General features: G+C 39.4%; 8 protein-coding genes across 12 annotated transcripts; 5 read left to right on the top strand and 3 right to left on the bottom strand.

Annotated features, from left to right (window-relative positions):
• Positions 1-324: 324 nt before the first annotated feature.
• On the bottom strand, positions 325-2,525 carry LOC106331660 (ADP,ATP carrier protein 2, mitochondrial). Of its 2 annotated transcripts, none has more exons than XM_013770057.1 (4): positions 2,404-2,525; positions 1,431-1,906; positions 975-1,343; positions 325-868 (listed from the first exon to the last, which is right to left on the bottom strand). In XM_013770057.1, the coding sequence occupies exons 2-4, from the start codon at positions 1,896-1,898 to the stop codon at positions 572-574; spliced, it is 1,134 nt and encodes a 377-aa protein (XP_013625511.1). In that variant the 5' UTR covers positions 1,899-1,906; positions 2,404-2,525; the 3' UTR covers positions 325-571. The 2 variants fall into 2 exon arrangements, with proteins under 2 accessions (XP_013625511.1, XP_013625512.1); XM_013770058.1 differs by having other exon boundaries at positions 2,298-2,495.
• A 1,913-nt stretch (positions 2,526-4,438) lies between these two features.
• On the top strand, positions 4,439-9,607 carry LOC106335375 (flowering time control protein FY-like). Of its 2 annotated transcripts, none has more exons than XM_013773885.1 (18): positions 4,439-4,698; positions 4,791-4,882; positions 4,967-5,035; positions 5,135-5,239; positions 5,347-5,442; positions 5,548-5,630; positions 5,747-5,818; positions 5,890-5,987; positions 6,276-6,335; positions 6,459-6,519; positions 6,607-6,694; positions 6,780-6,843; positions 7,625-7,703; positions 7,914-8,003; positions 8,106-8,191; positions 8,433-8,875; positions 9,010-9,174; positions 9,342-9,607. In XM_013773885.1, exons 1-18 carry the CDS (start codon positions 4,521-4,523, stop codon positions 9,396-9,398), a joined length of 1,986 nt encoding a protein of 661 aa, XP_013629339.1. In that variant the 5' UTR covers positions 4,439-4,520; the 3' UTR covers positions 9,399-9,607. The 2 variants fall into 2 exon arrangements, with proteins under 2 accessions (XP_013629339.1, XP_013629338.1); XM_013773884.1 differs by having other exon boundaries at positions 9,339-9,607.
• On the bottom strand, positions 9,591-12,445 carry LOC106335376 (protein IQ-DOMAIN 1-like). 3 transcript variants are annotated; one of them, XM_013773888.1, is made up of 6 exons: positions 12,389-12,445; positions 11,878-11,978; positions 11,486-11,794; positions 10,715-10,930; positions 10,512-10,643; positions 9,591-10,430 (listed from the first exon to the last, which is right to left on the bottom strand). In XM_013773888.1, the coding sequence occupies exons 2-6, from the start codon at positions 11,944-11,946 to the stop codon at positions 9,816-9,818; spliced, it is 1,341 nt and encodes a 446-aa protein (XP_013629342.1). In that variant the 5' UTR covers positions 11,947-11,978; positions 12,389-12,445; the 3' UTR covers positions 9,591-9,815. The 3 variants fall into 3 exon arrangements, with proteins under 3 accessions (XP_013629342.1, XP_013629340.1, XP_013629341.1); XM_013773886.1 differs by lacking the exon at positions 12,389-12,445 and adding an exon at positions 12,229-12,380; XM_013773887.1 differs by lacking the exon at positions 12,389-12,445 and adding an exon at positions 12,156-12,218.
• An 814-nt stretch (positions 12,446-13,259) lies between these two features.
• Positions 13,260-14,760, top strand: LOC106335959 (ATP synthase subunit O, mitochondrial-like). The gene is made up of 6 exons (XM_013774657.1): positions 13,260-13,431; positions 13,634-13,681; positions 13,765-14,008; positions 14,096-14,208; positions 14,294-14,380; positions 14,451-14,760. Exons 1-6 carry the CDS (start codon positions 13,336-13,338, stop codon positions 14,577-14,579), a joined length of 717 nt encoding a protein of 238 aa, XP_013630111.1. The 5' UTR covers positions 13,260-13,335; the 3' UTR covers positions 14,580-14,760.
• Positions 14,761-14,903: 143 nt separating this feature from the next.
• Positions 14,904-16,664, top strand: LOC106335958 (cytochrome b-c1 complex subunit Rieske-4, mitochondrial-like). Its single transcript, XM_013774656.1, has 2 exons — positions 14,904-15,179; positions 15,765-16,664. The coding sequence occupies exons 1-2, from the start codon at positions 14,999-15,001 to the stop codon at positions 16,406-16,408; spliced, it is 825 nt and encodes a 274-aa protein (XP_013630110.1). The 5' UTR covers positions 14,904-14,998; the 3' UTR covers positions 16,409-16,664.
• Positions 16,665-17,028: 364 nt separating this feature from the next.
• LOC106334705 (cytochrome b-c1 complex subunit Rieske-4, mitochondrial-like) lies at positions 17,029-18,872 on the top strand. The gene is made up of 2 exons (XM_013773035.1): positions 17,029-17,333; positions 18,022-18,872. Exons 1-2 carry the CDS (start codon positions 17,153-17,155, stop codon positions 18,660-18,662), a joined length of 822 nt encoding a protein of 273 aa, XP_013628489.1. The 5' UTR covers positions 17,029-17,152; the 3' UTR covers positions 18,663-18,872.
• Positions 18,873-19,080: 208 nt separating this feature from the next.
• On the top strand, positions 19,081-21,554 carry LOC106334704 (transaldolase-like). Its single transcript, XM_013773034.1, has 7 exons — positions 19,081-19,499; positions 19,712-19,883; positions 19,992-20,041; positions 20,116-20,416; positions 20,685-20,873; positions 20,943-21,125; positions 21,209-21,554. The coding sequence occupies exons 1-7, from the start codon at positions 19,327-19,329 to the stop codon at positions 21,452-21,454; spliced, it is 1,314 nt and encodes a 437-aa protein (XP_013628488.1). The 5' UTR covers positions 19,081-19,326; the 3' UTR covers positions 21,455-21,554.
• Positions 21,555-21,888: 334 nt separating this feature from the next.
• On the bottom strand, positions 21,889-24,984 carry LOC106334703 (indole-3-acetic acid-amido synthetase GH3.17-like). The gene is made up of 6 exons (XM_013773033.1): positions 24,889-24,984; positions 24,512-24,807; positions 24,324-24,425; positions 24,092-24,232; positions 22,969-23,627; positions 21,889-22,656 (listed from the first exon to the last, which is right to left on the bottom strand). Exons 2-6 carry the CDS (start codon positions 24,799-24,801, stop codon positions 22,067-22,069), a joined length of 1,782 nt encoding a protein of 593 aa, XP_013628487.1. The 5' UTR covers positions 24,802-24,807; positions 24,889-24,984; the 3' UTR covers positions 21,889-22,066.
• Positions 24,985-26,655: the final 1,671 nt, after the last annotated feature.

The following is a 26,655-nucleotide window of genomic DNA, read 5'->3' as shown; positions in this document are numbered from 1 at the left end:
TGACTGTACCTTTCAGCTGACGCTATTAGCTGAAAAGTATACGTTTCAAACTTGGTTTGACACAGCTCTTTCTTTCATCTACTCCTGGGCCCTGGCATGTTTTTCTCAAAGATTAACACGTAATCAACGAACTAAGCGACGAATCTAGTGATTGCAACGTTGATCACGTTGACATGATCACTATTCAGAAGGTGCCAAAGCTTCAATTATATACAACCACCGGTAACTAAAACTAGTTATTAGTCTTCACATGACGTTTCTTTACGCAACTCAGGAAAAAATATACTATGACATATGTTATCAGCAACAAAGAAGCCCTCAAAATATTTAAACAAGTTGAACATAAACAAGCAAAAAATCATAACTGTAAATTAGTTTGGAGTCAATCTCCAGCACATACAAAAAACTTATTTCGAAATGATAAAACTTTTCCCATGCTACTCTCTAGTTTTATGGCAAAAGGTTTCATCAACGTCTTTATCTTTTTAAAAAGTCTGGAATTGCAAATAAATCGAGATAAAAAGAAAAAAGCCACAGCTTTATGGTGGTGGCGACTGGTGAATAGTATTACTTAACCAGATCCAGATCCGTACTTCTTTCCGAGAAGAAGTAACTGCAGCTTGTCGTATCCAGAGAGCACACCAGCACCTGCAATGGCACGCAGGATGTTGGCACCAGCACCCTTGAAGAGTGACTTGGGTCCTTCTTTCTTGAGGATCTGCTGGAAGGCATCCATCGAACTCTTGTACTTGACGGCTTCACCTGACGTCATCATCATTCTTCTACGGACAGTGTCAATGGGGTATGATGCAAGACCTGCACCGTTGGTGATGAGCCATCCAAGGGCAAAGCTAGCGAAGAAGCTGTCCTGAAATTTCCCAGAAAGGAAAGAAAGATAACAACATTAGAAACAAACACGTCGATGCAGGATTGGGTTTCTATATTGGTCAATTTATGGAATCAAATAAACAAACCTGGAGGTCAGCAGGGAGAAGAGGCTTCAAAGAGTCGTAGAGTCCAAAGTAGAGACCACGGTAGACAATGATACCAACACAGGAGATGTTGAATCCACGGTAGAGTCCAGCGATACCATCAGACTTGAGGGTCTTCTTGTAGACATCAACAAGACCATTGAACTGCCTTTCACCTCCCTTCTTGGCTGCCTTGGAGTCATTGGCGAGACGGGTACGTGCGTAATCAAGAGAGTACACAAAGAGAAGGGAAGAAGCACCAGCAGCACCTCCAGATCCCAAGTTACCAGCAAACCACTTCCAGTAGCCATCCTTGTCCTTCTTGAAGTTGAAAAGCCTCTTGAAGTAATCTTTGAAGGCAAAGTTCAAGGCCTATAAAAAGAGAGAGAGAGAGAGAGATCAGTAACCAACGAACGGTCATAACCATTTTTAGGAGCAAAAGAGTGAAACTTGACCAACCTGAGTGGGGAAGTAACGGATAACGTTAGCAGTGTTTCCTCTCCACAAGGAACCAAAACCCTCATCCTTGATAGTCCTGCCGAAACAGTCACCAATACCCTTGTAAGGCTCAGAAAGCCTGCCAGCCTTAAGCATCTCATCCTGGTTCTGAATCAAAAGCTTGACACGCTCAATGGGAGCAGCAGCAGTCTTGGACACAGCAGCGGAAACACCACCCATCAAGAAATCAATAGCAAAGCTAGAGAATCCTTTCTCCCCTGGAGCCTGGACGAACACAGGGGAAGTAGTTGTCACAATCCTGGAAGTAGCGGCAAGAGGGTACTGAAACGCAGCGTTGGAGTAGTTTCCGTACGTTGCACGCCTCTGGAAACCAGATGTGTAGCCATGGATGTCCTGAGAAACACCGGAACGAAAGATTTGGCCAGAAGCCTTCTGGAAAATCGTGGGCTGCTGAGTCTGTTCAACCATTTTGACCTCTGCAAGCGAAAACAACACTCAGTTGAGGGAAAGTACATTTTAACATAAAAGATTAAAAGAAATGAAAGCAACTATAATAATAAGACGTTCATGTCATTAGAGATCTAATGCTATATCAAAATCAATTTTACTATATGATATACGTTACGATAATGGATCAAATACGAATATGATACAAATACGACTTTCACAAGTAGAGATTCTCGTAACAGATCCATACACGAGTAACAGAATGGCATAAGATATAAGCAACAGAGACGAATCATTTCTAGATCTACACAAGCAGATCGGAGAATCATAATTCAGATCTATTTTTACGAAACGTTCACACTCTAGACTCAATTCAATCGGAAAATGAGCAGCTAAACCATCAGATCGTCATCATTTTACCTTGTTGATATAATAAAACACAGATCGATAAACGTCAGATGAACAAAACGGGAGAAACAACAGAGATATAAAGCGGAGCAGAGATCTGAGGGCGACTTAAACATACCACAAGGAATCGATGGCAAGGAGAAACTCAAGGAGGTGAGGTTCTTCGCCCTTTATTGTAGGAGCTGAGCGAAGAAGAAGAAGAAGGAGAGAATTTTCTAAGGGGGCGATGAGTGCCTTTTATTTGTTCGAGAAATAGGGCCGCAAGTAGTGATTAGAAATGATCTGGTGTGACGCTCCTCAACACGTTTAGAAATTGTATGGTCCGTTAGATCATTGAGATTACTATGATGGATTGTAAGCCGTTGATTATGATTACTAAAGGAAATGAAAGACTATTTTATTGGCCCTAGATCTTGCCGGATTTGTTTTGGGCTCAGATGCTTGAGAGTTATGGGCATGTTTCTAGACTTTAATATATAGTAAATGGACTTTGGGGACTGTGTGCCTATATGTATGATCGATCGTATATATCATGGTTACTCTTAATTGGTTTAGTGTTATGTACGTGCGGAAATTACTTTCTTAAGTTCATGTTCTTAATCATATTTTGTGTTGGCTCTCCTCCTCCTTTCCTACAGCCCCTATGGGTCCACCAACTGAGAATGCAGTATCGATGACGGTTAGTGAGCTTCTATGCCCTCTCACTAATGCCTGGGACATCCAAAAGATCAGGAACTATCTTCCTCAGTATGAAGGCATTATTAATAGGATTATCACAAGCTTTGCCCCTGCTCGCGACTCCCTTGCCTGGCTACCTGAGAAATCAGGAGAGTACACTGTGAAAACGGGTGGAGTGGAACGTGTTGGCTTGATCCCTCCTCACACAAATGAGCAGACCTTTGATTGGCTAAAGAACATATGGAACCTGAATACTTCACCCAAGGTCAAGGATTTTCTACGGAAAGTCAAAAGAAAGGCAATCCCAGTGAGTTCCAATCTAGCGACCAGAGGTATGGCTCCATTTCCTTGCGCGAAATGTGGAGGAGGTGAAGATGATCTCCACGTCTTCCTTCTCTGCCCCTTTGCTTCCCAATCATGGAGCCTACTACCAGTTTATGAATTTCCGGATGGTTCAAATAGCTCCATGGAGAGCTTATTTGCAAATGGTAAGAAGTACACCAATCTGCCTCCGGTGGGGTGTGATACCCCTGTCTGGCCCTGGTTCTTATGGAACCTTTGGAAAGCTCGAAATAAGTTGTGCTTTGAAAACAAAACCTTCACGGAGTGGGAAGTTGTGAACAAAAGCGTTATTGATGCGAAGGAGTGGGCTGCTGCTCAACTGCTCGCTGAAGAACATAACCACATAACCAATCGACAAGGTTCTCCTCCGATCATTTCCCAACCATCTCCTGGCCAAGTTCTGTGCCATGTGGATGCAGCTTGGGATCTTCGTACTGGTAACTGTGGCATAGGGGGTCTGTTCTCGGGACTGGAAGACACTAGGATCCAGCCCCTTAAGGTTTCTCGTTCTTTTGTTTCATCAGCTCTCATGGGAGAAGCTCTTGCTGTTCGTTTGGCGGTGATGACCGCCTCCTCGTCTAACGTCCGATCGCTGATAGTTCTTTCGGATTCCCAGGTTCTTATCAACATGATTAGAGCTAAGGAATCACGCCCGGAACTGTTTGGCATCTTGTTTGACATCTATCATTTTAGCTTATCTTTTGAGGATATTTCCTTCCATTTCATTCCTCGCTTATGTAATGTTGCTGCTGATAAAGTGGCTAAGGCAGCCCTGGCATCTGTAAACTCTACCTCCCTAGTCGGAGGGTGACTCTGTTTTTTCTTAATTGAATGAATTGTAGTTTGCTCAAAAAAAAAAAAAATCATATTTTGTGCTATATAAGTGTAATTTGTTCGAACGAACACTGGATTAGAGCGTTTCAGTATGTTCCATTGTTATGTATTACTTCAAGCACTTAGCATTTGTGCAAATTAAGCTAAATAAACCAAGTACAGTACTTTTGGTTAACGTTTGAGATTAAACCAAGTCTTATATTTTTATTTTCGGCGGGTTAAAAAAAGTGGTAACGGTTTAACCGGATTATTAAGAACCCAGATAAACCAACCGGAGAACCGATCGTTACTTCCTTTCCTTCAAGGCTCGAGGAATCTTGAGGGTTTGGCTGGCCGAGAAGAAGCAAACCCTGACCTTTTATTTGCATCTCGTCTGCAACAATGTACGGAGGAGATTCGATGCAGCAGCAGCAGCAGCTCCCACCGATGCAGAATCAACACCATGTAGCCTCCGGAGGTCCACCGATGCATCCACCACCGATGATGCGTCATCCCTCAGCCTCTTCCACCAATATCAATCCCGACTACCACCATCCCTCTGCCCCAAATCCCTTCGACTGTAAGTAGTAGTAATCGTTCACAAAGACGCTCGCTTTTGTTTTCAATTAAGCCATGGCTACAAGATCTGATCTATATTGTGTGATGTTGCAGCGCATGTTGACAGTTTTGGGGCGAAACGAATGAGAAAGCACACACAGAGAAAGGCTGTTGATTACACGAGTACCGTTGTGAGATACATTCAGGTAATGTCACAAAGTTAGACCCTTTTGTCACTGATCGGTATCAATACTCATTAGCTCTTACACTTTGTGAATGTTTTTGTTCAGGCTCGAACTTGGCAGCGAGACTCAAGGGATGTGACCTCTTTGCAACCAACCCCAGCTGCTGCAGTTGATGTTAGATTCCTTTTTGTTTTCTGGATTATGCAATAGTTTTATTGATCTTAGTATCACTGTTTCCTGTATTTGATTTTTTTTTTTGTATCGATGTTTCAGATGCTTCCTCCAGTTGCCTATTCAGATAATCCTTCTACAAGCTTTGCTGCAAAGTTTGTTCACTCGTCGCTAAACAAGAACCGTTGCTCAATCAACTGTGTATTGGTATATCCCTTGAACTGTATTATACTCTGTTTGCCATGTTTATCAGTTGAACTTTATGGTAGCTTATTGCTATCATTGCTTATTGGTTTGTTGTTTGTTGTATATAGTGGACACCTTCAGGAAGACGTCTTATCACTGGCTCCCAAAGTGGGGAGTTTACTCTTTGGAATGGGCAGTCTTTCAATTTCGAGATGATTCTTCAGGTTCAGTTTTTAGATTTTGTATATGAATGGGGGCTCCTGTTTTGTTTCCTCTGTATTGTTTTGTTGCTCCTTGTATTGACTGTTGAAATCTGTTGTTAATATCAGGCGCATGATCAACCTATAAGGTCGATGGTATGGAGCCACAATGACATTTGGATGGTTTCTGGTGATGATGGAGGCACACTAAAGTATGTTTTCTCTTTCAACTCCTAATTTATGCCATGTAAAGGAGAAGCGCAAAAGTATATGACTCAAATTTAGTGTTTGTTGTGATAATGAGGATCATTTGCTTCTTATTTAACAGGTATTGGCAGAGCAACATGAATAATGTGAAAGCCAATAGAACTGCTCACAAGGAATCTATTCGTGATCTAAGGTAAAAAGTTCGATATCTAAATTGCATTTAATGAATATATTTTTTAAAAACTAACATTGTGTGTCAAACAGTTTCTGTAAAACAGATTTGAAGTTCTGTTCGTGTTCTGATGATACAACTGTTAAAGTTTGGGATTTTACCAAGTGCCAAGAAGAAATTACATTAACCGGTAATGTGATTTGCACAGATTGGCGAACCTCTAAGTCGAATGCTTCTTTGTTACTAATTTAGAATCCAGTTGAGATGTAATTTAGTTCTGTGTTATAAGAACTGGACCCTTAGGCTTCATAGAATAAGGTGATATTGAGATTTGCTTTGGTGTCGCCATGTAAAACTTGTGTTCTAGACAAGTTTTATATCATTTTAAAGGCGTGTTGTTGCTGTTTTTTAATTTGTATGAATTCTGAGAATTATTGAAGTGTGACCAAAGGGTTCTTTATATTTTGAACTCAGGCAGGCCATGGTTGGGATGTCAAGTGCGTCGACTGGCACCCCACAAAATCCCTACTAGTTTCTGGTACATTATTTATAGACTTCTGATTTCGAATAATCCGTAATTAAGGATACAGTTGTATATTTTTGACCATTTCTCGTTGGCGTATCAATAGGTTGTTAACTGGTTTAGGTTTTTTATTTTCAGGTGGAAAAGATCAACTTGTCAAAATCTGGGATGCCAGAACTGCGAGAGAGCTTTGCTCACTGTAAGTGATACAAAATGTATTTTTATCCTATTAATAATTTCAGGGTCAAAGCTTTGACGAATTTGATCGTTATTCTCACTTTTGCAGTCATGGCCACAAAAACATGGTGCTTAGTGTGAAGTGGAACCAAAATGGCAATTTGCTTTTAACAGCCTCGAAAGATCAAATAATTAAGGTGAGCTCATTTTCTTTGGGTGTGTCGATTTGTGAACAAGATATTTTCCTTGCATTTGTGTGACACCTATCCATGTAATCTGCAGCTGTATGATATAAGGACTATGAAAGAGCTTGAATCCTTCCGTGGGCACACGAAAGATGTAACATGTAAGCTGTCAAATTCTGTAATGGTTATGACTTCTCAAACACGTGATAGCAGGCAAATTGCCTGTAGACATTGTGTTTCTGTACATTGGCTAGGACTCTAAAAGTGTATATGCCATCAAAATATTATTATCGTACCCATTCTTTTGTTAATGTCCCATGACGGTTCTCATTACTTTCGTCGACATTCCTTAGTTTCAACTGTTTCTTATCAAAAGATGTCGACCTCTTTTGAAGCTTTGGCGTGGCATCCATCCCATGAAGAGTACTTTGTCAGTGGAAGCCTTGACGGGTCAATTTGTCATTGGATTGTGGGGTAGGTACTGTTGTGACGCAATATACTGTTATAATTATCCGGTCATGCTGCAGTTGCTTTATTCGTTTATTAGAATTTGTCAAATCATGTTTCTTGTCTACATCTTTTATCCAGTCATGTCGCATCTGCATGCTATTAGAATTTTCTCTACCTTTTATTTTGTGGTTTTGTTTGATGTGTGTCTAAGTATGAAACTGCTCTTAATTTTCAGGCATGAAAACCCGCAGATTGAAATCTCAAATGCTCATGATAACAGTGTTTGGGATCTTGCATGGCATCCTATTGGATATCTTCTTTGCAGGTAATACGATAATCTGATGCCAGAGTTCTTTAACAGTTTTGTTTTATGATGGTCTGTGGTTAGCACCAGATTACTGACCCCCCCCCCCCCCCCCCTTCTCAATTGCTTTCTTCGACATTTTTTATTTACAACTATTTCTTATCAAAAGTTGTCAAACTCTTTTAAAGCTTTGGCGTGGCATCCAATTCATGAAGAATACTTTGTCAGTGGGAGCGCTGACGGATCCGTTTGTCATTGGATTGTCGGGTAGGTTTTGTTGTAACGCTATATGCTATTATAGTTACCCAGTCATGCTGTTGTTGCTTTGATCAATTATAAGGATATATCAAATCATGTTTCTTGTCTACATTTTATATCCAGCCAGTCATGACACATGTACATGCTAGTAGGATCTTTTTTAACCTTTTATTTCGTGGTTTCATGTTTGTCTAATTATGAAACTCTTCTTAATTTCAGGCATGAAAACCCGCAGATTGAAATCTCAAATGCTCATGATAACAGTGTTTGGGATCTTGCATGGCATCCTATTGGATATCTTCTTTGCAGGTTAGAACGATAATCTGGTTCAAGAGTTCCTTAGCAGTTTTATTTTATGATAGTTTGTGGTTAGCACCAGATTATTAATTTTATTTACCCTGATATGTGCAGTGGTAGCAATGATCACACAACCAAGTTTTGGTCCAGAAACAGGCCTGGAGATAATCCTCGAGATGCCCTTACTATGCAGAACCAAGGTTCTTATGTGCTATTAATCTCTGATATTTTTTCTAGGCATAAGTGTATAGGTGGTGTGCAAATATTATACCCTTATCCATATGAGTAATTGAGTAAATAGTATGGATGTTCTGATAGGCTTAACTGGTTGAGCTCGTACTTTCAAGTTGTATTATCGCCAGAAACTAGTGTTTTCTTTATTTTTTGTTTATGAACTGTAGTTTGTAGTTTGTGTGTACTAATTAGTGTAATTTGTATCAGGCTATAATGATCAAGGTTTTGGCAATCGCATGCTTGATAATTTCCAACCATCCGAGGCATCGCCAACTCCTGGAGCATTTGTTCCTGGGCTGACACGGAATGAGGGGACCATCCCGGGAATCGGAATAGCAATGCCATTTGATGCATCCTCACAAGGGGAACATAAACAGCCTCTTCCAGGTGGCATGGCTCCTCCGCTGCCACCTGGTCCCCACCCATCGCTTATAGGGAGTGGCCAGCAGCAAGGGTATCAGCAACAACACCACCACCACCAAGGTCATCCCCAGCAAATCCCTCCAATGCCCAATATGCCTCATCTTCAGCGACCACCGTCGTCTCATATGCCATTGCATGCTCATCATCCCCGGCCTATGCAAATGCCTCCTCACGGTCACTTGCCACCTTCATCAATGCCTATGCCTCATCAGATACCCGGACCAATGGTATGGCTCTTTGATATCTTGTAATTCGACCACAACTTAAGCCTTTGGATCGTTCTTTTTGTTTGAGTGACATTAGTATTCTCATACTTTTCTACTGAAAGAGAGATTAATATCGTCACTTGTTGTTGGATCAGGGAATGCAAGGGGGTATGAATCCTCAGATGTCGCAAGGCCATTATATGGGTCCTGCTTCTGGAGCATTTCAAGGACCACCAACCAGTGGTGGACCAATGTATCCTCAAGGACGTGGTTTCAACCGTCCACAGATGATGCCAGGGTACAACAACCCTTTCCAACAGGTCTCTTTAAACACTTTTCTACTACGGTTAGTTAGTATACTACAGATAGGCATCGTTTGAAACATACTGGCTAATAGTTTCTATGGTATGAGTAGATGTTGCAAAGGTAGAGCTGAATGAAAATTCATCGACTAATCCATTCTCTTTATTTTTGCTTTGTGCAGCAGCCGCAACCGCCTTTGCCTGGAGGCCCTCCACCAAACACCAATCAACAACATCAGTAGACCACCGTTGTAACAGTATATATTCTGTTTGTAGACCAATTCTTACAAGAAGTTGGTTATAAGATTTGTCAAAGCTGTGAAATGGTTTTGCTGTTATGCTTGATTCTTCTTAGCTGAACAAGTTACTGTAAGGAAGTTTTAGTGACTTCACATGTCAACTACTCCAGATTGGTTTTCGTTTAACAAAACTTAAAGGAAAACTTCTTTTATTTCATAGTTCTTTTTTCTTTTCTACATAAAGATTGATAAGTCATTACATTGTCCTTGGGCAACTTAATCAAATGAAATTGAGTGAAACAGTGTAAAAAAAAAGAGAAACGAAAGAAGATTTGATGATACACATGTGGGTGTGACCCTCTCAACAAAGAAACATTGGAAAGTATGTAAGTGTATATACAGGGCTCAAAGTCCCACTCATCATCTCAAGCTGCTCTGCTTGCTCCAGCTGGGTAGAGATCGTTCCGAGTTAATGCTGAGATCGTTCAGTAGACCACCATTATTGCATGATTTCAAAGGGCCTATGCTAAATCCCCTTAACCCTGGAGACCTTTGCTGGTATGCACTTGCCCTACTGTTATTGCCATTGCTATTCCCAACTCTCACTCTGCTTGGTGCTTCGCTCATCACCGAAGTCGTCAAGCATAGCTTATTCTTATACGGCGAGTAACTCTCAGACTGCGTGTCGAAACTTCTTGGTCTTATCCTTGGGGAGCTCAGAGATCTTGACTTTGCCTTTGCTGACTCTGTTGCAACCATGTAAGTTGGTGTATTGACAGTGACAGCAGCCACAGGGTTCTGTTGTTCCTCTTCACTTATTGAAGCTTGTCTTCTATGATTATTACTATTACTCACCAATCTTCTCGGCGATGAGTTCCTTGGAGTTTTATTCATAGTTTCGTCTTTAGTTTTTGTTCTTAAAGACAAGTCGAGATCTTCTAACTCCTTGCTCTTGGTTCTTTGAGTATCTACCCATTCATCTAACCAGTACTTCCACTTCGTGTTACTCCGTTTCTGGTATGACTCCGCGGATTTCTAAATAAAACAGTTTTCAGGTGACATTATGAAACTTGTAACGCAATCAAAAACCAACAAAGCTGTACAGATATATCATACCCGGTGAGTGACTGCATATTCTTTGATCCTTTCTCTTCTTAACGCAGCTTCTCTCTTGCTCATGACCACAGCTCTCGCCTCTTCCTTTGTCAGTAGACTATCGTCCCATCTCTTCTGACCATTTGTATCCACCTGATAAACATCATATCCTCTTAACTACTACTAGTACAGTACTTCCCCCCTTTTTAATATCAGATACGTACCTTGAGTATGTTCTCGCTGAACATGTGGCTCTCTTCGTAATCTCTCTGAGATCCTCTGGGAGGAATTTGTGTTCTCTTACCGTAGACTTGTGACTGAATTTTGACAACGGACTGCAAGCATTTTAGTGTAGTCATCGCTTGGCGTCTCACTGCACGTCCTCTTATATATGCTTGGAGCTTCACTATTCCCTTCAAGGCACGTAGAGCTTTCCTTGCCTGATAATGAAGTTTCAAAAAACATTATTAACTTAACCAGAAACCAACAAAAGGAAAGAAAGACAATTGGCTTACAAAAAAAGCACATCTACTTCTGAAAACTACATAGTAGTTCACACATATATGATTGGTAGCAGTTCACTCTCAAACACTGTCCAGAAACAAAGATCCTAGACCAATCTAGAAATCCCTAGCTGTTTCTGCCTAAACTTCCATCTAACATGTAGTTAATCTACTAAACTCTAGTGCCTGAGCATTGGCCGGAACTGAGATTTTGGAGGCAATAAACATTTAATAAAAACTTTAACCGAATTTATTTATTTTTCCTAGAATTTTGAGGGCTATGTTATGTATATAACCTCTAAAAATTTGGAAAGCCGAGGCTAATGTTTCATTGGGCTGTGTCTGGCCCTATAGATAATACAATTACATCAACTACAGTACTAGACTAACACAAGGCTAACTCTTGTTCCTGAGCAGTTACCACAATCACATCAACTACAGTACTAGACTATCACAAGGCCATCACGTGAGATAAAGGGAACAGAATCTTACAAGATGACCACGGAAAGCTGTCTGAATCCGAGTAGCAGCAAGAGCTTCTTCCTCTCTATTTAGAAACAGTTGATACTGGGCTACCAGATGAGCAGTCTCCGGGGATGTTGAACCTTCTAACTTCTCTATGGAATCTAACTTTTGACTAGAAGATACTTGGCTGACCTCACCAACCTCTGACACGCTTTCCTCTTTCTGTTCCTCATGGGATTCGTTTCTTGTCCCATTCTCAGGTGGTGGTGCAGTAATGGTAGGTAATCTTTTTCTTACCTTAAGCTTCCAAAATGTCCATCTTCTTCTCTTCTCTTTCTGCAATAAGTAATACATAACAAAAGACTGAAACAAGAACATCAAAACTCTCACCAGCAGAAGAATGAGATCTTTTTAATTACCTTTTCTGAGTTAGCTTCTGAAATAAAAACTCTTTTCAGTAGAGTGAACAATCCCTTCTTGTTTGTCATTGTTGCACAATCATCACCTTTGATATATTGATCTGAAAACACAATCAACCAAATCTGAACCAATGATTCAAAACAAATCACATATTGAGGGCCAAATCTCTGAGTTCCATTTTCCAAATCACATATTTCAGATCAATACTCTATAATAGTTTGATTCAAGGATAAATAAAAACACCAAATCTTTCATGAAAAAACTGATAAAGATCTACCTAGAAAATTGAAAGTCTTGTCTCCAAGATTTGAAACAAAGCATTTAAGAAAGAAAAGAAAAATAAAACTTACTTGGTGAAATGGTGGTGTTAAATGTTTATCAAAAAGGTTATAGCTAAAACGAAATTGCAGAAAAATCAACAGAGTGCAGATTCAGACAGCGAAGATATGTGACTGTTCATCACAAATGATGTATGTGAACAGACAAGCGAGAAGGTTGTTCTCTTCTCACCACTGTGCCGACAAGGTAACGTGACACTTCATTTTTTGCACTCGAAATTATGCTTTTACCCCTCCCACTTCCTCCCATACTCTCTCCTCTAATCTTTGTTCCTCATCATTTATTAAAAAAGTTGAAAAACTGTTTTTTGAGATCTGCTGCATCGCTATCGATTTGTCATTAACTGTCAATCACAAGTTCTATATAAATATCCTCTGACAGTTACTGACTCGGACACGACTGCATTATAGATGTTAAGATGAGATTAGCGACCAACCATGAATAGCTAAGCATGCTTAACTAACTTTGGTATATGACCATTATGTTTCTCTTGTTACCTAACCTAATCATCCTCCTTTTTTTGTGTCTTTGACGCTTCTATATCAAGTCAAAATTGAAGGCTTATTTGTGATAATAATTAGGTATGTATGATGGCGAAACTTATAAAAATGGTCAAATGAAACTGACAACGCACTGCATGTTTGTTCACATGGCTAGCAAACAAATGATCCAACTGTTATCGCTCTCAATAGACTTCATCTGCACAAATGTAACCGCATCTTTCTATAAATAATTATTTCTTTTTTCTTGTAGTATACACAAAAATAAATACAATTTATGTAAAGCACTAACCATAACAGTTCCAACGAAATCAAATAATAATAATAATAAAAAAAAAAAGAATTTTGAGTAAAAACAAAATATAACAACACAAAGACTTCTTCACTGTTTTGTTTTGTTATTAAATTACGGGAAGTAAGCCCAAAAAGAGCGCGAGTAAGCCCACTTAAGCGCAATAAAACAAGCGATAGTAAACCCAGGATGGCCCAATAAGAGAAGCCCAAGTTACCGTCCTCCTCTGACCAGTCTTCTTCTCTATACTCTCGACAAAACAGCTCATCGCACTTTTTATCATTTGCTAGGGTTCGAATCAGATTATCTGCAACAACAAAAAAAAAATGGCGTTGGCTGGTCGTATCAGATCCGGGATCTCCTTCTTCAAGACCTTCTCCTCCGCGAGATCTCACTCACGTGGAGCGCCGCTTATCCCCGCGGTAATCGCATTCTTAGAAAACGAATTTAAAGTCAAATGTTATGAATCAATTTTTACAAACAGTAAGAGTATTGAATCGTCGTCGTTTCGAGTTTATGTTGTTTTGTATTTTGAAGCTCCTTCCTGATTGTAGCTGTTAATCGTCCTCCACAGAACGTTATGGATCAATTTTGTTCTTTGATTTTTGTTGTTCGTTATCGCAGTTGAGAGATTATGCTACAGCTTTGGCTCAGGAAACTCGGAATGTTAAGGTAAGCGTGATTGCATCTATAAATATTAACCGGCAATGTTAAGGTAAGACTTATGCATTGTGATATGTTTGTTGTTGTTTCAGGTGCCTGTGGCTTTAGTTGGTGAATCTGGGAACTTTGCCTCGTGGCTGTATATTGCAGCTGTGAAAATGAACTCCTTGGAGAAGATTGAGTCTGATCTCTCTGAGCTGGTTGAGGCTATGAAGACAAGTCCTACTTTTTCGCAGTTTACTAAGGATCCCTCTGTTCCTAGGGAGACGAGACTCGCTGCTATTGTGGATGTTTGTGATAAAGCCAAGTTTGCAGAACCCACCAAGAACTTCCTCTGTATGTCAATTGAGTTCCTGAAAGTCTATGACTTTGGTCGACTATTATGTTTCGATTTTGATCAAAAGTTGTTTACTTTCCGAACAGCTTTGTTAGCTGAGAATGGGAAGCTGAAGAATTTAGACGTGATTGTGAAGAAATTCATGCAGCTGACAACAGCACATAGGGGAGACGTCAAGGTTTTGGTTACCACAGTCATGGTAAGCTAAGAGTTCTTCTAATACTGTTAGAATAATATAACTCAGGATTGTGGATTTGAAATAAGAAATGTTTTGTGACAAACAGCCGCTTCCCCCTGCTGAGGAGAAGGAACTGAAGGAGACACTCCAGGAGATAATTGGAGAAGGGAAGAAAGTAACTGTGGAACAAAAGGTATGTAAAATGTGATTACTGGCTTGTGATTATGAAGCTGGAATCTAATACATGGTTGTTTTGTTGGCAGATTGATCCGAGTATCTATGGAGGGCTAATAGTAGAGTTCCAACAAAAGGTGTTGGACATGTCTATCAGGACAAGAGCACAGCAGATGGAGAGGCTCCTCCGTGAACCTGTTGACCTCAGCAACCTTTGAAGACTTCCCCTAAAAGAAACGTGTTTGTGATGCTACCTTCAATTAACAAATAAATATGAGAAACAACATGACACACTTGTGTCGTTTTTTTGAAAATTTATCATTTCATTTTACAGTTGTTGTTTTGATTCGAAATAAGCTTTTTTGAAGACATCAAATCTCAATGATATTTGGGTTTACATTTGAGAATAAATGGGCAAATTGGTAAAAGGATGAGTCAGGAGGAGTCAAGGTGAGAGAGCCACGAAAACAAAATACAAGTGCATGAAAGGTGCCACGAAGCATATATATATGTAATAAAAGAATAGTTAAAAACCAAGTTGATTGACGTTTTCTCGAACAAAAGGACTAATCTTTTTCGTTTTGTTTCATCGGCAGGCCAAGCCTTCATCATCCCCTAACGTTAGGATTGAGCGAAGATGCTGCGAGTTGCAGGGCGGAGGCTTTTCTCGATTTCACAGAGATCATCTACGGCGACCTCCTTTGTACTTTCCCGAGATCATCCCATCTCCAATGGAGGCGACTCGTCTTCCACCCCCAGATCTGTTCCCTCTGCAGATCTTTCATCTTTCAACTCTTACCACCGGAGCCTTATAAGAGGTCTTTCTCTTTCTCTGGATTGATTTCATAGTTTATTTCAGGCGTTGATTGTAAGATAATTCATGAAAAGTCATTTCTTTTTCCTCGTATGATTTAGATTCCGGTCCTCGTATCTACGCGATGATCTGTGAGTAAAAAACGTGTTACTGTGTTGAGTTTATTGATCAGATATGAATTGACCTGTGCCGAGATAATCCTTCTGTTTGATGTGAAAAGTTTTCCAATTTCTAAAGTTTGAATCTTGTGTGTCACTGCATTCGTGAGTGTTAAGATGGATGTTATTTTCCGTCTGTGAGCACAGAACGTTAACTATATTCTTGGTTTGGAGGATTTTCAACAGCTATGAGGAACTTGCATCGGTATAGGAATCTGGAATGTAGTTTTGTTTGGCAAAGGAGGAGCTATGCTTTTGGAGTTTGCTGCGTTCTAGGGAACCCTCTGATGCATTTGATTATTGAATTTGGTTTCTTGATAGAATTCTTTGGATGAATCTGTTACTATCCTGCATCATTCTTATGCCAGTATTTGTTTTTCTTTAGAAGCCTATGCATTAATGTTTTATTAATGTTTTCTTGCTGTTTTCAGGTTTCTCATCTCAAGTCATTACTCAAGGGAACGAGATAGGTTTTGCCTCTGAAGTCCCAGCCACCGTCGACGCTGTCAAAACACCCAACTCAAAGATTGTCTATGACGACCATAACCATGAGCGTTACCCACCTGGTGACCCTAGCAAGCGTGCATTCGCCTATTTCGTCCTCTCAGGTGGGAGGTTTGTCTACGCCTCTATTCTCCGCCTTCTTGTTCTGAAGCTTATAGTCAGCATGTCCGCAAGTAAAGATGTCCTTGCCCTTGCTTCCCTCGAGGTTGACCTCGGGAGCATCGAACCGGGAACTACGGTTACTGTGAAGTGGCGTGGTAAGCCCGTCTTCATCAGGAGAAGAACAGAAGATGACATCAAGCTTGCCAATAGCGTGGATCTTGGTTCTCTGAGAGACCCGCAAGAAGATGCGGTTAGAGTTAAGAATCCGGAGTGGCTAGTCGTGGTTGGAGTCTGCACTCACTTGGGATGCATCCCGTTGCCGAATGCTGGTGATTACGGTGGCTGGTTTTGTCCGTGTCATGGTTCGCATTATGATATCTCTGGAAGGATTAGGAAAGGTCCTGCGCCGTATAACCTGGAAGTACCAACCTACAGCTTCTTGGAAGAGAACAAGTTACTCATTGGTTGATGAATAATAGCACTACACACAGTGTCTGTGTCTCAGAAGATACTTATATGTTTTTTTTTGTTTTTGTTTTTGTTTTATATATATTCCGGCTAAAATTTTAGCCTGCAAGCTCGCTTGCCTCACACTTCGGTCTCTCAGAAAGTAAAAGATCGTCTTGGTTGTGCCTGAATAATACAAACTTTTGTTACTTGTATGACCGGTGAAAACACCACACCGTTCATATATCTGTCTTTATCGTTTGAAAATAATTTTTGTATTTGAACCACCTATTTTTAATAAAATAAATTATTATTATGTTGTAAATATATTTTTCACAATTGACAATCTAAATATTTATATCTAATGGTTCTATTTGCATTACTCTAATTTTTCTTATGAAAATTTATACCTAAATATTTTGTCTGTGCCATAAATTTAATAATCTACATAATTATTGATACTTCCTTTTAAAAAAAGAAACTCTATTTTTAAATTTATGGCACTCTATTTAAACATGAACTCTATTTTTTTTATGTCATGTTAAATAAAATTCATGTTGAATATCTTCTGAAAAAACAAATAAACAAAAATATTCAAAATATATGGAAAAAAATATAACTTTAAATAGTATATAGTAAAATCAAGCTGACCTTTTCTTCCATGAAAGACTAATTTTACGGAACTCATCTCCCCCGTTGCATCGGCCTTGTCCATAGCCTTTGGAGCCTGTTCTCGCTATTCGGCCATTACACCCTGAGAGCAGAGATGCTGCGAGTAGCAGGGAGGAGGCTTTTCTCTGTTTCGCAGAGATCTACGAATGCGACCTCCTTCGCCCTCTCCCGAGACCATACCCTCTCCGAAGGCGGCGGCGACTCCTCCTCTTCCGCCACCAGATCTGTCCCCTCACCTGACCTTTCTCGTTTCGGTTCTTACCACCTTGTAAGAGGTCTGCCCCCCTCCCCTGTTCTCTGGATTGATTTTAGTTTTCATTTCAGGTGTTGATTTGAATGCTATCATAAAGCTTCGATTTTTATTTTTGCTTATATGAATGAGTTCCGGAATGAACTAGAACGGACGTGTTATAGGTTTTGATTCCCCATGAATTAGAGATTGATGTCTTCTCCTTGCCTGGATAGTTTTGCCTTCTTTCTTGTAGGAAGGAATGGACTTTTGAGTTAATTGATCGAATACCAAATTAGATTATCCTTTGTTCCTTAATAGGTCTCTTTTTGTAAAATCTTTTGTGTGATTCACTCTGGCTGCTTGTTATTGGTTTCTAAAGTTTTGATCTTTTGTATCCATTTATTTCTTCATTCACTATGGTTGCAGTTTTTGCTTAGGAAATTTTGTTGTGTTGTAAGCATTTCTGTAATATACAGTATCTGATCACTTGATTAGACTAGTTTAGTTTTCACTGAGTTTGTTTGATACTGTGGTAGGATATTGTTCCGATGAGTCTCTTTTACTCCCTCCACTGTTCTTATACCAATGGGTGGATTCCATTTTTATGTACTCGTTATTAATGGTGTCACATCTTGGTAGTTTTGCCTTTTGTTGCTTTATTGTCATAGAATATTTGACCCCGAAAAGTTTGATTTGGTGTGAATGTATTAATGTTTTCTTGCTATTTTCAGATTTCTCTTCTCAAGTCCTTACTCAAGGGAACGAGGTAGGTTTTGGTTCGGAACCCGCCACCGTGGAGGCGGTCAAGACACCTAACTCAAAGATCGTCTATGACGACCATAACCATGAGCGTTACCCACCTGGTGACCCTAGCAAGCGTGCCTTCGCCTATTTCGTCCTTTCCGGTGGGAGGTTTGTTTACGCCTCTGTTCTCCGCCTTCTTGTTCTCAAGCTCATTGTCAGCATGTCCGCAAGTAAGGACGTCCTCGCCCTTGCTTCCCTCGAGGTCGACCTAGGGAGCATCGAGCCAGGAACTACTGTGACGGTTAAGTGGCGTGGAAAGCCTGTCTTCATCAGGAGAAGAACAGAAGATGACATCAAGCTGGCCAATAGTGTGGATCTCGGTTCTCTGAGAGACCCGCAAGAAGATGCCGTCAGGGTCAAGAATCCGGAATGGTTAGTGGTGGTTGGAGTCTGCACTCACCTGGGGTGCATCCCCTTGCCTAATGCTGGTGACTACGGCGGCTGGTTTTGCCCTTGTCACGGTTCGCATTACGACATCTCTGGAAGGATTAGGAAAGGTCCTGCGCCGTATAACCTGGAGGTACCAACCTACAGCTTCTTGGAAGAAAACAAGTTACTCATTGGTTAATGACGAATAAAAAAACAACAGTCTGTCTGTTTCTCAAAGATTCTCTTCTATTTTTTTTTTAATATTCAGGCAATTTAGAGCAAGATTGTCTCGTTTTTTTTTTTTTGCTGAATAATAAGAAACTTTGTCGTATTTATTGAACGTGTACTCATGTTCTGTTTTTCCATGATGTTCTGTTTTTCAATGATGATGGTGAAAGACTGTTCAATAGTGTCTGTTCTTATTGTATGAAACAGATCCGTTGGCATCTCTCTTTTAAGTTTCTAGGCGTCATCATCACAAATAAAAAGCTCTATGTGCCACAAGGAGTTCCGTATCTCAATTCATTTTGTCTTCTAAACGTTTGACCTTTATCTAAACTTAGGTGTCCTGATTGTACACATATAAAAGTCAAAAATTGACCCTTTCAAACTAACAACAGCCATTACAAATTACAAGACCTAAAGCAAGCCTCTCATGTGTATCATAAGACATCATTTATTACTCTAAATACATGTTTTTGTCTCAGACAACTCTCTTAAAGCAGCAAATCCATCACCATAATCATATTTACTCTTCCACGTAGCTCACCATTCCACCAAACCCCCATTTTTTCCCCTTTTTCTTGTTTTTATCATCCGATCAAACCAAGAATAATACTTTTCATACTTCCCCAGCTGAAAAAATGGCGTCTGTTACCAATCTCACCAACCTTACACCCGCCACCACTTCTGCCGGCTCTAGATCTTCCTCCGTCTTACCAAGATCCTCCGTCAACCTCCGAAGTTTTAACGCCAAGCTTTCTTCTGCTTCCCATCTTTCCCTTCGTTATAACCCACAATACAGACCTTCCCTTTTGTAAGTATACATATATCAACTTAACTGGTGCATGTCTCTTGTCTCTGTATAGTCTGCTTCTTGCTATAAAGTTGATCTTGCAATTCATGTTGGTACTAACTTGATCTAAAGTAGAAAAGTAAGAAAAAGCAAATGTTTCTCATTCTTTTGTAAGTGCAGCAGAATCTGATTTTTGGTGTACTGTTTTTTTTTGCTTTGGTTGATTTGCTCAGTGTGAGGTGTTCAGCCTCTGGTGGAAACGGAAGTACTGCTAAGAGAACTACTCTTCACGATCTATATGAAAAGGAAGGCCAGAGTCCTTGGTATGATAATCTATGCCGTCCTGTCACTGATCTTATCCCCTTTATTGCCCGTGGCGTTCGAGGTGTAACTAGCAACCCTGCGGTAATTTTTTATAACCATCTCTCTCTGTGTGTCCTCTTTTACCTTTTGCTTTACTCTGGTTGTTTCATTTTGACTTAAAAATCCTCCACTCTATTAAAACCTTTGTAGATCTTCCAGAAAGCCATATCCACTTCAGATGCTTATAATGATCAGTTCAGGTAATAGTGTGGATGCATATCTTTATGATACTTTTTTGGCTGTATTAGAATCAGTTTCTTTTTGTTTTTATTAGGACACTTGTGGAGTCTGGATCGGCCATTAAAAAAGCGTACTGGGAGCTTGTGGTGAAGGATATTCAGGATGCTTGCAAGCTTTTCGAGCCAATCTATGACCAGACTGAAGCTGAGGATGGCTACGTCTCGGTTGAAGTTTCGCCTCTTCTTGCTGATGATACCAAAACCACTATTAAAGCTGCTAAACTTCTTCACAAGTCTGTGAACCGTCGTAATGTTTATATTAAGATCCCTGCTACTGCTCCATGTATTCCTTCCATCAGAGATGTCATTGCTTCTGGAATAAGTGTCAATGTCACGGTAAGTAACTTGTCCTAAACTGAGTTATAATACTTAAAAAAATTGTAGTGTGTTGTGAACAAACACGGAATCAAACTTGAAGAAAGCAAATAACTCCAGAGCAAAACATATTGAGGCAAATACCCGTTTTTAGAATTTGTATATTATTACGTGAATGAATAACTTTACAACTGATTAGACTCATATTGGTGCACAAAAGATTTAAGACATTTCCAGGAATTAACGGTTATGTTCTTATATGATACATCCTTGTTCTGTTCTGTTACAGCTTATATTCTCAATAGCTAGATATGAGGCAGTGATTGATGCTTATTTGGATGGACTTGAGGCGTCTGGACTTGATGACCTCTCAAGAGTTACAAGTGTTGCTTCCTTCTTTGTTAGTCGTGTGGATACACTCATGGACAAGATGCTGGAGAAGATTGGTACACCAGAAGCACTAGACCTCCGCGGCAAGGTAAAAGCTCGGTTCATTGCTGAGAATGAGTTTATGAGTTTGTGAACACCTGATGTGTTGTTCTTGCAGGCGGCTGTGGCTCAAGCTGCATTAGCATATCAACTATACCAGAAAAAGTTCTCAGGCCCAAGATGGGAAGCTTTGGTGAAGAAAGGTGCCAAGAAGCAGAGGCTTCTCTGGGCATCGACAAGTGCTAAGAACCCAGCTTACTCTGACACCTTATATGTCGCTCCTCTCATTGGACCTGACACTGTGAGTCATCCGTTTTTGTTTGCTCTCTAGTGTTTCACTTGCCCAGTTGTGAACAAGTGTTTTTATTTTTGGTTTGGGTTTAGGTGTCAACGATGCCTGATCAAGCCCTTGAAGCATTCATTGATCATGGAACGGTGAAGAGGACGATAGATGCGAATGTGTCAGAAGCAGAAGGGGTTTACAGTGCAATAGAGAAGCTGGGAATAGACTGGAACAAGGTGGGAGAACAGTTGGAAGAAGAAGGTGTAGACTCGTTCAAGAAGAGTTTCGAGAGTCTGCTTGCTACACTTCAAGACAAGGCCAACACTCTCAAACTAGCCAGCCACTGAAGAGTTTGGTTCTTCATTTTGTTTACTGTAGTAAAAATAAAAGAAGAGCCTTTCGGCTTTGTTCTTGAACCACATTAGATTGTGTATTCTTTAAAATTAACCATGCGGTGAGGGAATTTGTGAAATAGGCCGGGGCTTATAAATCCAAACCCAAAAAACCGAATAGATATCTAAATATATAAAATATAATTTATATACCTAAAGATATAAATGATTTTTAAAATGATCGAGTATTTAGAATTAAAGTTATTATCCATTTTTTATTCAAAAAAATTAAAATTATCTGAATTACTCAAATATTTTTATAGGAAAACTGATTATCAAACCCGAATTATTCAAAAAACTACCCCTCCTCTTTGTTACCAGTTTTCCGTTTGAAATCAGTTTTGGATATTTTATCCAAAAAAATCAGAAAAATTGATTTCAAACCCGAATTATTCAAAAAACAGAAATTGAATTGAAATCAAATTGGGTCCAATTTATAGAACATAACTCTGACGAATGTGATGGACTTATTGCACTCGATTACATATTCGTTACAAGGTTCTGTGTTCTCTTTATTTATTATTACCCCTCCTCTCAAATGCCACCACGTATGTTGTAACACCGGTTTTATCGACTGGAATGCAGCTCATGTAGCTCCCAAGACGGAGTCTTCCTACTAACAAACTTGGAAACCACACTCGCCTCCAACACCTTCACCGCTTCTTCATCCGTCACTGATCTCGGCGTCTTGTACTGACTCACAGAAGAGCCTCGAGCCACAAAGAAGTTCATAAGCTCATCAAAGGCACCACTCTTGACAACCTTAATCTCAAGCGGTCCAATGTTCTTATCATTCTTACGTCCTTTTCTATAAACGGAGTCAAGAGACTCCTCCATGGTGAAGCAGCATTCCTCCATAACCTCAGCGTCAGGTTCAAGCTTCGCGTCTTTAACTTTGCTCCCTAGTTCCCAGTAGAGCACGTAGTGTCCTGGAAATGAAGAGGAATCCACACGGCTGGTGAAGTCAATGAGCATTAGGTCATGTGGCTCGAGGAGGAGTTTTGCGTTTGTTACGGCTTTGAGGAGATCTTCTTCGTAGGTCTTGTCCATGTCGATGCTCAGGACAACTTTTTTTCTTCCCGCGACTTGAAACTCTGGCGCGTTGTTGTAGAAACCAGTCACACGTAAAACATCACCCAAACGGTATCTATACAGACCTGTAAATCAAATAATATAAGTTAATTGATAGTGTAAATAAACGGTCGAACATGATCCGAATCTCGAAGTACAAAATTATAATAAAAATAAAAAAATATATACATAAATTATAGGTCTAAAACTTTAAACTCTTAGATATACTGCTAAATTTACAGCTTATAATTTCAAGAAAAAAAAACGCCAAACATATATAAGAAAGTTATTCTTTTGAAACTATTTTATTATATCGATAAATATAATGGAACTTAAAATAATTTGAGACTGCACTTGTTATTGACACACATTAAGAAAATAATTGAAAATAGACTTACCTGAAAAGGTTGTTATAACAGGTTCATAGTCATGTCCAACTTTAACATCAACAAGATCCACAATGTTCTTTGTGGGATCGTGACTAGTTTCTTGATGGTCTTTCTCGACCTCTATGAACTCAAAATATGCCATACTAGGAATAATGGTGTAGGCCGCATCACTAGGCTTTCTCAGAGTATTTAAATTAAGACCTAGGAAACATTCAGAGCTGGCATAGAACGATGAAATTAAAGGAAGACCACAGCAATAGAAGTCCATCATCGGTATATACTGTGCCATGGAGCCGGTAACAACGGCTTCAATGCATTTTGCATTTGGCCATAGTCTCCTCACTATTGCCTCCCATGATTTTTTACCACATTCTTGCTCGATTAGGCTCGCTAGTTCTGGATTTGGAGCGGTGAGGAACTTACCGACCCCTGAAAGGCATTGAGGGTCCGTGATCCAGTCGCTGACACGACCTGTCCTTATGTTGGAGCATAACTCCTTCCAGTGATCTTCCAAGAACTTGATTACTTTGAGGAAGGACGAAGCAAATGGTGCACCAAGGCGAGATACACTTTCTCGTTGTAGAAGTCCACAAAGCAATTGGCAGTACATGCTTTGGGTAGTGTCGTCACAAGTATAAATGCCATGTGGGCTTATCTGTACTTGATCCCTGTAGATCATGTAAGAAACACAATAAATAAACACTAGCAGCACCAAGAGGCATGTTCACTCCTGAATAATAAAAACACTAGTAGAAAGAGTGAATGTAATCAATGTTTAAGAAATGTTAGGCAGTGATTAGGCGTCTTGTTAGAAGAGATTGGCAATCCAAGTTCCACATCGAATATTAGATAAAAGAAAGTCTAATATATATATATATATAGATGGTCTAACTTCACTTCGTATGAGGCTTTTTAGGGAGAAGCCTTCCCAAAAACAAATCCGTGGGGGTTTATGTCCAAAGCAGACAATATCGTACTAAGCAAAGGGTTGAACATCTGGTGACGTACATCTGGCTGTAGTTGAACATGCATCTGGTTTGGCTCTAGTAGAGCAACTAGTCCAGGGGAACATCTGGTCCGTCACAACATCTTCTTTAAAATATTGAATGTAATAGTGGGAGCAAAGGTTTACCAGATATCTTTGTTGGCTGAGCCCGCCATTTTTATAACACAAGTAACCATAGTCCTGACCATCAAACCAGAGGCTGTCTTGCCTTCTCTGGTAACAAAGAAAAAGCTGAGAGATTTTCCTTCACTAATCCCTTCTATTTGCCTGCATTTTATAAAACGTTACCAAGAACGGGTTTGAGTTTTCATAACAACTAACAAATAAAGACATAACATAGAGTTTTGGAACTCATTACTTGGAGATTAGAGGTCTATGTAGAGATGAAAACAACATCCTCTGTTCAAGTTCCTCTGCTGTCATAGGTATCAACTTCGGAACTCCTCCTGAAGTACCTGAGCTGCAACACACACACAATTGCTTCCTTCAACCTCAATATTTTCTCTGAATCCGCATAGTTTTTTTTTTAGATTCAAAAAGGTATACCTGACCAAAAGAACAATGATGGGTTGATCACAGATGAGATCAGAGGACTCTCCATTGGCAATACGATCAATATAAGGTCTATAATCTTCGTAGGTCACAACGGGTAGGTTGTTCTTGAAGCTTTGCTTATCGAGCTGACCGTTGAGGAAGCCTTTAAGATACTCGGTTTGAGCATTTCGTGAAAGTATTGCTTCCAACACGGAATCTTGAACCTGCTTTGCGTTGGTTGTCACATCCTCAAGAATAGACAGGCACGCTTTTGAGTTTGTTGGATCGAACTTTGGCAACATGATTGCCTGCAACAGTAATAACAGAATGCAAAACACTGATTCTCGCTTACATATGTTAAAGCAAAGTCTTAGCAATTGTGGACTTACAAAAGAGTGAAGAGCTCTGTTCAGGAGAAGTGAATGAGATATGTCTCTCTACCCATAACTTTGGATGAGATCTTGGAGGAAGCAGACAAAACATGTCAAAAAAAAAAAAAAAAACAAGTCAAAAAGTGTGGCGTGGAGAACTGTGCCAGAATATCCCAAATGATAATATTCTTTTCTTTTTCAAGAAAGAGGATTTGAGTAAAAAATCTAGCCTAATAGTAGTAGTAAGCAATTTCATTTTTGATTTCATGATTGGTACATGTACCAGGAACTGCTTTGAAACTTGACTTTTGGACCTTTGGTGGTTTCAAAGGACATTTCTATAGCCATTAATGTTAGATATCTAGCTGGATTGTGTAGTAAAAGATTTGTGGTTCAACACGTCTTCATAAAAGCAAGTCATGATATTTGTAAATTGTAGGTACAAAAATTTGTAGAATATGACTCGACGACTAATAACAGGGCCTTTTTGTTGACAAACCTAATCCGAAGTACGGTTAAGTTCTTCTTTCTTTAATTTCGTCCGACAATGCAACTTTTTTGTCCATTCTCTCGTTTTTTTTAATTCATTCTCTAGTTTTTAACGATGTATTACGTAACTTTGTGTTTTTGATTAAAAATGTATTACGTAACTTTTGAAACAACAAAAACAAACTTTTGTTTTGTATGAGTAAGTCCTATATATATAACTTTTACCAAAAAAAACTTTTATATAAGTTAAAATTATTTGAGAAATCCAATTATTTTTTATATGTAAAAAAACTTCTACTAGAAATGCTATGATCTCAGATTGCCACTTTAATTTATTTAAGATTGCAGTGGTGGTTAGGATTAGATGATTTCTTGCCATTCGTAGAATTATTTGTCCTGAAAACTCTCTCAAGGAAAGAAATCTTTAATTGAAAACTAATTTGGATCAAAATGCTTGAATTGAACGGCAAACAAAGCCGGTTTAATTTGATGTACCGGTTCATCTGCCCGACTAAGCAAACACATTGAACCGATGAGTTGTGGAACAAAAGCTCCAGATCCATTGACCAATCAAATCATTATAGGTTGCCAATGGCTCGAAACACTCGCGATCTAGGTTCCGTCTCACCGCCGACACTAATCTCGCTCGCCGTTCACTCACAGACATCGTACTAGGGAGATCGCAGCCGATAACCATATTCATCAAGTTATCAAATGGAAACAGTTCACGTTCCAAGTTGCACTTGATACCATCTCCAATGTATTTCCCTATTTTTTCCTCTATAATAGAGGAACTCTATAACAGAGATGAGTTTCTCTCCAATGTATTCCTCTATTTTTCCATCTAAAAAAAAATATTCTTGAAAGATTCTTTTTTTATTTTACATTTTACACCTCTAACTTGTAAATGTTGAAAATTAACTCATTCATTATACTTTTTGAAATTTTTTCATAATATTGCAAAAATATTTAAATTAAACATTTTATTACAAAAATACATTAGACAAAAAAAAATAAAACAAAGTACCATTATCTAACAATCATTATTACTAAATTTTTCCCATAAATGATCAATTAATGCATTACGAAGTGAGAAATGAGCTTCTTTATCTTTGATTTTTCTGAATCGACTTAGAAACTCTTGGAATCGGTTATCTTCATTATCTGGTATTTGGACTTCCGGAGGTGGAGCTTCTCTTCCAATTCCAATCGGTGCATCGAGATCACGCTCATCCTCAATAATCATATTATGTAAAATTATACATGTAGTCATTATATCATGTAGTACTTTTTTTT

This window comes from Brassica oleracea, chromosome C3, assembly GCF_000695525.1.
Source record: "Brassica oleracea var. oleracea cultivar TO1000 chromosome C3, BOL, whole genome shotgun sequence".
Classification (NCBI taxonomy): domain Eukaryota; kingdom Viridiplantae; phylum Streptophyta; class Magnoliopsida; order Brassicales; family Brassicaceae; genus Brassica; species Brassica oleracea.
Note: the sequence above shows the minus strand (reverse complement) of the source record. Positions and strands in the feature narration are given on the sequence as shown.